A 9700-nucleotide genomic window follows, 5' to 3' on the forward strand; every position below is an offset into this window, starting at 1 on the left:
ATTGGGCCAGTACACATTTTGATGCAAAAACACTTTTTATTTTTTTGACATATTAAATATTCTCTATATACATTAAAGAAAAGCTTTTTTTTAAAAGACCTAATACAATTCTTGTTTTTCTTAAAGTATGTAATAATACATTTCTTGTTACTCCTAGTATAATCCCTATATGATCAATTAACACATTTTAAATTTATTACATTTTATGTATTGGTTTTCATAACACTTTCAAGACAACAACTAATTTTTTACTCCAAGTAAACTAGCATTTCTTGCTGAACTTTATTTTATATCTTTAACACAACATTATATTGAAATTGTATATTTGCAATTTAATTGCAAATATACATTTCAATATAATGCCATCTTGCAAGTTTAATCAATGAAGAAAAACAAACAAGAATAGTTTGTGGTCCACTACCACAAACTATTCTAGTTTTCCCGTTGAGTAAATGTAACTTTTCAATAGCCAATACCATAGCATAATTTTACTTTTAGTGATGTCATATTTCAACTTGCCATATTAAGTAATTTCTAAGTTATGTCAATGATCTGCTTATGTAGTAGAGTGGTTTCATATCAACACTTTTTTTAAATTTATTCCTCTTTTAACATGATTACATAAATCAGAAAACAGCTTTGTATAGTTTATAAAAAGTTAGAACCAATTGTTAAAGCTATTACCTTGAATTAAAAAAAAAAAATTGTAAGTTGTGTTTAACTATGTTAAAGGCACCATACTTTTAACAAGCTTAAATCTTTAAAAATTATTTATACATACAATTAAGTTTTCAACAAACAATAAAACATAAGTACATAAATTTAAAAAAAATTACAAAGTCTTTATTTGTTTGGATTAGAATTAGTACTGTTTTTATATATTTTTTAATCATCGGGTTCATATTATTATATGAACCCGATGATTAAAGAATATATAAAAACAGTACTATTTTATAGCTTTGTAGTTGGTCAATATAAAATAGATAAAGATATATTTCAGGAAGAGCAATACGACCTTTCTTGAAATATATCTTTATCTATTTTATATCTTTCCAAGGTGATAATGATGTAAATGTTGCGCTACTAGTTGCTGACATGAAGTTTTTACCAAAAGTTTTTTAGTTTACTATATCCTTTAAATATAATTAAATATTAGCAATCAATTTTAATAAGTTTTTTTTTCTTAGATTGAATCTTAAAGTGATTTTGGAACTAGTATCAAAATACTAGAAGTTATGATTTTTAAATTTATATTATTTACGAAAAAATAAAAATAGCTTGAAATAGTTATGATTTTTAAACTAAATACAAATATTACATTCTTCTGATTACTGCTTGTTATCATAATTGTGCCAATCATTTTAAAAGCTGATCTGACCCGTAAAAATATGGATCTTTGTAAGTCTATTCCACACTGACCTTTTCTATACTTTTTTCTTTATATATATCCTAGCTTTCCGGACTCATAAAATACAGGTCTTTACCAAATCTATCATTTCTATACTTATTTATTCCACACCGATCATTTCTACAACTATTATTTGTTTACTATAATATTTTAACGTAAAATAACTCATTTTAAAAAATTGCTTTAAGAGCAAAAAAATTAACATGCCCACCCTTTCAGCATTTGTTTTTCTCTTAACCGCATATCATCGATAGCTCATCGGTTTAATGCGCTGTCATCAGTGTAGCTTTGGAGGATTAAAAACAAATACAGCAAGATTGAAAATTTTCAATAATGCTGTATTTATAGCAATATTTCTAGAAAAATTTTATAATAGTATATATCTATAATAAATGTAGCAATATTTATAGCAAAAAAATATTAATATACCAAAAAAGATTTCTAATTGTTAAAATAAAATTCAAAAGTTTTCTCAGTTTTATAAATTTATTATAGCCGATTGTTCCATATACTGCCTGCAAACTCAACATATGCTAAAGACATTTACACTTACAGCTATACAAACGTCTTTTTTAATGGCCTAAGATCTTCTTTGTTCTGCTATCCAAATAGCAGAACAAAGAAGATTATAGGCCATTAAAAAATATAGACTATAAAATACTAAGGGATCATCCATAAATTACGCAATACTAAATTTATTTTTAAAAAAGAAGGAGATCTTCAGTTCTTTTAGGTGGCGATTTTCATTAAACTTAATGAGCTATTTTGATTTTTTATTTAACATACAACTCTGCAAGAAAAAATTTTGATCTTTTTGTTTTGTTCATTAGTGAAACTTAGTGTTGCATAATTTATGGACAATCTCTTATTTAAAAGTTAAGATTAGGGATCAGCAAAAAGTATATAAAGCCAAAAAATAATGGAGTATGATACTATTTTGATGGTTATCTAAATTCTGTCGTTGTTGTGCACTCGATTTAGAATGTTTAACAGGGGTGTGGTAAAATAGCTGTAAAACTCTAAATTTCCTTATTGTATCACTATTAAACAACTTTAAATTTTAACTATTTTTAAAAGTAATTAATTCAATAAAATAGTTTAATTTAAGTAAAAAATTAGAATTTTCAATTATGTTCTTATATGAAACATACTTTTAAAACCCCCTTACTGTTTTAAAAAGTTAAGGTCGCCATGTGGCAAGTTCAAATCATTAGCTTGCTTTATTGCAAAACAAAACAACTTTACAGTTCTATAGATTTTAAATTCTATATATAAACATTGAAAACTCACTTTTCCTGCACAAACTCAACTTAGTTGGAAAAAAACTTGAAATGTAAAACTAAAATAACTTAAGTATCTCAACCATGACATATACGCAAAAAATATCCCCTGTTTTTTAATGTTTTTAGAATTTTTAGCTTTTTTAAAAGTTTGTTTATAATCTTTATAAAACTTCACAAGTATTTTGTATTTAAAAAAAATCTAAAAAAATTTAAAAAAAAAGTCACCGATGGCAGGACTCGAACCACAGCTTTTATGTTCAGAAGCTCAGCGCGCTAACCACTCAGCCATGCTGGCACGTCGGTCATCGAAATTTTAAAACTATATAAAAATTGTTTTTAACGGAAATAAATGCTGCAGATTAAAAATTGTGAAGTGGTTGACAAAATGCAGTTTTTAAGTGAAAGTCAAACTGTAAAACTTAATATATATTAAAGTATGTTTTAACATTACATAATATGAAGTTTAGGTACGTGCAATATAAGTTTCACATTCGCTCACATTTTCTTAGAAAGTAAAGCTGCGACTCTTTCTTTCCAATACTTCGGATGCAATGGCTGCCAAGAGTTTCCTGTTAAACACGCTCCAAGGGACAATACTACTACTACTACTACTACTACTACTACTACTACTACTATTACTACTACTACTACTACTACTACTACTACTACTACTACTGCAATTAAAACTATTATGTTCGGCAATAATATATAGAGCAGGCATGTCAAACTCAATTTGGTATGGGGGCCTCTTTAGCTTAAGGAAATATTGTAAGGGCCACTCAAGCTAATACTTATTTTTCTGATGAATGAAGTTTAACTCTTCAACCCAAACTGTCGTTTTGCTAAGGTTTGATGTGAAATAAACAAGATTATAATTATATTTAAAATCTACCAAATCACTGCAATATTATTTAAAAAAGTACAGAAGTTTAATTTTGCATTTTTATTCCACACAATAAGAACACAATAAAAATGAACAAGGAGTATTTTGTAATAATAATAACAAACATTATAAAATTTTGGATTTTCCAGAATTTTGACATCTTTTATTCACTGAAAGCTAATAATAAGGTCTGGTTTTGATGTTTTGGCTAGCTACCACTTTCATTATGAAAGACAAATGTTTATCAGTAAGCCTGGACCTCTCAGAGATTTTATTTCGTTTCATGTGCGAAAAAAGTTCCTCACAAAGATAAGTACTGCCAAACATTGCACATATTTGACAAGCAAATTGAATCATCTTCGAAAATTGATGTGGTGGTAAAAATGAATAAAACTTGGGTACACCAACATCAGTAAACTGTTGTTTGAGAACAGAATCACACTGAAGTTCAATTAATTCCATTTGCAGATCTTCTTCCACTTTTTCAATATCAAAGTTGAATAGTGAGGTGAACAAAGCAAACTTTGGTTCACATTTTTTGAAATCTTGAAACCTTACTTCAAAATCTTGTTTTATATTGTTTATATTTTTTGCGTAGCTGCTGAACATAAAATTTGGGTCTTGCAGCTTCATAGACTTGCACATCTCAAAATGTACCAAATTTTCTTGTTCAATTTAGCGCTCCCAGAGTAAAAGCTTGATTTGAAAAGCTCTGACATTATCAAACATTGTGGTGACCAATTTGTTCTTTCCTTGCAAAATAATGTTCAGATCATTCAGGTGTTTTGTGATATCAACTAGAAAAGCTAAATCTTGAAGAAACTTGGTATTTTTTATATCTGATATATCTTGCCCTTTTGTTTCGAATAATTGAAATATTTCAGTTTTCAGATGATTGAATGCTTTGAGTACTTTGTGACATGATAACCATTGAACTTCAGTGTAATATATTAAATCCTCATATTCACTGTCATTTTCATTCAACAATGAAGCAAACGGACGATGGTTTAGTCCTCTTGCTCTTATAAAGTTGACAACAGATGCTACTCTTTTAATCACATAATCCAGATCAATTGTTTTTCCGCATAATACTTCTTGGTGAATGATACAATGAAAATTGTTTATCTTTTTGCCAATTTTCTCATTTAATTTACCAACAAGACCCTTCTTTGAACCAATCATAGCAGGTGCTCCATCAGTAACTATAGACACAAGTTTAGTAATTGGAAGTTTATGCTTGTCCAGCATTTTTTCAATCTCCAAAAAAATGTCTGCACCTGTTGTTGTACCATGCATTGAAATCAACTCTGGAAGTTCCTCTGTAATTTCATATTTGAAATTGCAATCTCTGATAAAAACAGACAACTGAGCAACACCTTTGACATCTGTACTTTCATCAACAGCAATTGAAAAGGCCTGAACATCCTTGCAGATTTTTGTTAACTGACTTCTCAAATCTGTTGCTATATCATTAACACGCTCAGCAACTGTATTTCTTAAAAGGCTTATGTTGTTAAAATCTTTTATTTTTTCAGGGCAAAGAATCTTTGCAGTTTTAATTAGGCAGTTTTTGATAAATTCACCATCAGTGAAAGGCCTGGAATGAAATGCAATTAAATGTGCTAGATTATAACTTGCTTTGACTATGAGTTCATTTGATTTGTTCATAAAATGAAAAATATTTTGTTGCTTTTTTAGTTTGACTTTTAGTTCATTTAATTTGTGTGTCCTTTTATTATTTTGATAAATTTCAAATTTTTCCTGATGAGTTTTATAGTGCCTCTTGATATTGAATTTTTCGGCACACTAATTTTTTGTTGACAAATCAGACAAATAATACTTTTATTAATGCTTGTAAAAAAGTATAGCACTTCCCATTTTGATTGAAAATTTTTTTTTTATCTGTAATTTTACCTTTTCTGTTTGCACTTGGTTTTGAATGAGACATTTTGATTTTAGTGACAATAACCAAAAAACAAAAATAGCTCAATGGTAAACAACAACAACAACAAGATAACAACTAATCTATTAGGCTAAGTGAATAAAAAAAAGCAATTGCTCTTCCTCAGCTTTTTTCAAGTAATTGTTCAGCTTTACGATAACAAAAATTTGAGGAATTTTCATCAAATTTTTGTTCACATAAAGCTAAGCAATTACTCAGCGTTTTTGAAGTGAATTGCTCAGCTTTATGTAAATAAAAATTTGAAAGATTTTTGTTAAATCTTTATTCACGTAAAGCTGAACAATTACTCCAAAAACGCTGAGTAAAAGCAATTGCTTTTTTATATTCACCCGCCTTATTTTCTCATATCGATTGTTAAAATTAAAATATATCGTCATAGTTTTTTAATAATTTTTTATGGTTTTAATACCATAAAAGGTCTTGTGGGCCGCATGTGGCCCGCCACTTTGACATGCCTGATATAGAGATTCCTTGAATAAAGTCAAATTATAATATTTTGAACAAATTCAACTTACAATATTTTTATGAACAATCAATAATACCAATAAAAAATAAACAACTGTTATCCAATTTTAAATTATTATTCATTATACACAAGACAGGTTATTTGACTGCTAGTAAACTATACTAAAATATGTGATGACAGTGTAGTGTAAGACCATTTGCTTTGTAAGAAAGAAGTTTCAAGTTCAATCCCACCATGTCACTCGTAATACTGCACTTTAATTGTTTCCTCTGCAGTGGCCATGTTTGTATATATATTTGTTTATATAAGCAGTATATATAGTAATATTATATTATTAAAAACAACTAATTAAATGACTCAATAATAAAAAAATACAAATAAAAATAAAATATATAAAAACAAAAAACTTTTAAAAAAAGTTTATTTTATATTTATATTACAATAAACTTTTATATTAAAGGTTTTGAAAGTGTATATATGGTTGCATAGAAAAATTATACAACAAAATTGAAAAAATTAACTATAATAATTACAAAACAATATTGTCAAAATTTTAATTTTTTAAGATGAGCAAACCTTTGAAGGACCTTCCCTCATTTTCTTCATCTGTTCTTTGTATTTTAAAAGATCTCTATCTAGCATTTGTATTTTTTTCTCTACTGATTCTCCACGACTATCAACCTTGGTATAATTTTTATAACTTTAGTAATAATATAATAAATCAAATAATTTAACAATAACAAAAAAAAAGTAAAACAAAATATTTACTTTTTAAAAAAACAATTTAAAATGATTAATAATTCCTCTAAAAAAATGCTGCAACGGAGGCTTAACTAATATTACTTTTTAATAATAGTTTATTACTTTTGTAATAAACTATTATTAAAAACAACTATTTTATTTATTAAGTAACATAATAGTGTTTATTGTGCATATATATTATGAACCACATACATTACTTATGCAATCGGTCAGGTTTGGGGGTGGAGCTTTAGGTTTGCTACTTCCAAAGATCCGATTCATGGTTTTGTTTTCTGTATTCTAGTTGTATTCTAAATAGTATAATGTAGAATATAGGAACAAAAAGTAAACTAAAAGTTTAATAAAACAGACAAACTTTATTTGAAAAACAAAATTAACTTTAAAAACCTGACCTCAAACTGTATGAAGCCATTAACATAAGTTAAGCAACAACAACAAAACAAATAAAAACAACAACACCAACAACAACAAAAATACTTTTCTTATAAAAATATATGTGGTAAATCTGCAGTTACGCGACCTAAAATAAATCTATTTTTTCATTTTAAAAAAATCGAGAAGAGTGTAAAAACGCATATCAATAAACTAATAATGATAAATGATAATAATAACAATTTATAACGATGATTTATATATTTATAATAATGATTATTATTATTGTTAAAAAAAAAAGTTTTTATAATAATAATTATAATATATTTATAATAAATACTTTAGGATACTTTAATATTTGAGATACATCTCTATGAACAAGTAGAAAAAATAAATTTATTTTAGGACGCTTAATTGCAGATTTACCATATATGTTTTTAGCACTTAAAATATCTGAATAAAAGTACTAAAATTAGGTGGGAAAAATGGAGCATATAAATCTAAAAAGTAAAACATTATATTTTTGTTTAGAACAACTCAAATAAATAAAAACAATAAAAAATAATAACAGAAAACAAAAAAGTAAACTTAAATATGCCTAAATAAATAATGCCTTTTTTTTGCTTCCAAGAGAAGACAATATATTGACTTCTCTTTGAAAATCACTATGCATTCTACCAGGTAAAGGACTGAGAAGAACTAACAAAAAACAAAATAATAAAAAATTTGGCTTAAAATCTAAGTGAAAAAAAAATAAAGAAGAGCTTTTCCCTGTTATTTATAAAAAACAAAATTAATTTAACACTTATATTTTTGAAGTGAACCTGCACAGAATTTAAAAAATGTTCATTTTCAATCTTAACTATAATAACTTAAATAAAAAAAGTACAAATTTTAAAATAAAATAAAAATTTTCTACTCTAATTAATTTGTATTTTAAGTTGAATTAATTCACAGATTTAGTTATAGCTTATAATATATTTTTCGTTGATTTAATTTACGTATTTGATATTTTGCAATATAATAAACAAATTATTATAATTATTATCTTTTATTAACAAATTGATTGATCTTAATATATTAAATACGTTTAGTTAACTATTAAAACTAACGACTTATAATGCATTAATATTATAATGAAAAATAATAAAGCATTATAATGCATAATTTTACTATTATATAATGTTACTAATAATAATATAAAGTAATAATATTATCAATAATAATATAACGTTGCATACGTACACCACATAATATGAATTAAAAATGCATTGTAAATTTTAAGATTTATTATTTAACTAAGTGCACAGCAATGTTGCAGCGTTGCAAACATTCAGACTGATTATTGGAGCTAAAAATAAATAATATCTCTAATTAGAACCCTACTTGTCGAGTATTTCACTATTTAAATAAAATTCTGCATTTATAAACGAAAGCATCATTTATTTACAAGACCTAATTCAAAACATTGCAACGGCGTTTAAAATACGCGAAATGCGATAAAATATAGGCAAAATTTACAAAAGAATCCCATCCCCGCTAAAAAATAAGTTTCTTAAAGTTTGTAAAACTACATACACAGTTAAAGACTACATTCAAAACACACTGTTGTAAAAAATGACCAAAAACTACTTTGAGCTGACCCGAGAAAACCGCTTTGACAGGGTGAAACTACAATGTTTCCTGACTCCAAAAATGTAAAATTTGAAATCTAACTATTTCGTCCGAGAAAATAATTTTGATTTTTAGTTTTTAGTACTTTGCACAATAGGGCGAAATGACAGCTTTTCAAATTTTGCATTTTTACAGCATTCAAAAACTCTTCAAAATAAGCATTTATTACTCCAAAACATAACTGTCTAAAATTCACTTGAATAATAGTTTATTCTGACACAACTGATATAGTTTTTTTATTAACAAGATGGAAATAATAAACACTTTCTTAAATAATTCTTTTAGTTATTCTAAGCCAAAACACAAAAACAACCTGATGAATGAATGCATTGATTCTGTTGCCTGCTCACTAAAGATTCCCAAGGGAGCCCTTTTGATCTCAATGAATTGCTTCACATGGAAGAAAACAGCATGAACTTTTGGAGTCACACTGATGTTCATGATTGCCAAATATGAGTCTCTGAAGCGATCAATTTTTTCAGAAAAGTCATCCTCCAGAACCATACCAAAACATGCTGTCACCACAGACTTAAACTTTCGAAAGGCATCAATGATTCCAAAGACTTGAAAAGCAGACTCAGTCTCTGCAATTCTTTGAAGGAGGTCAAGATTGCTGAGAAGCTTGTGACAGGCATTCCCTGCAAACTGCCCACCATGGTATGGTTCTTGTTGAATGTGGAGAGCTGAGGGCCACTTGACAACATTGGGCCAAACTTCTGTCATGGCTTTGTACATGTGATTGACCACACCAAGGAGAAGATGGAGTTCCATTGGTGGTATGAGCTCCAAGATGAGTTTGTTTTCAGAACCAGATAGCAAAGGCTCATGCACTACATTGCCAAAAGATCTTGCCTTTTTGATATCACCACCAGACTTAGCAAACTCTTGA

The 9700-nt window shown here is 27.2% G+C and overlaps 1 protein-coding gene across 1 annotated transcript in view; it reads right to left on the reverse strand.

The window, feature by feature from the left end:
• The window catches only part of LOC100210064 (charged multivesicular body protein 5), a 31617-nt gene extending 24510 nt beyond the window's left edge, over nt 1-7107 (reverse strand). The window contains exons 1-2 of the mRNA XM_065808984.1: nt 6958-7107; nt 6580-6684 (exon numbers count right to left, since the gene is read on the reverse strand). Coding sequence (XP_065665056.1) covers nt 6580-6684; nt 6958-7026 — 174 coding nt within the window. The 5' untranslated portion in view covers nt 7027-7107. The remainder of the gene's footprint in view (nt 1-6579; nt 6685-6957) is intronic.
• Nucleotides 7108-9700: the final 2593 nt, after the last annotated feature.

Source organism: Hydra vulgaris, chromosome 11, assembly GCF_038396675.1.
Source record: "Hydra vulgaris chromosome 11, alternate assembly HydraT2T_AEP".
In the NCBI taxonomy this organism is placed as follows: domain Eukaryota; kingdom Metazoa; phylum Cnidaria; class Hydrozoa; order Anthoathecata; family Hydridae; genus Hydra; species Hydra vulgaris.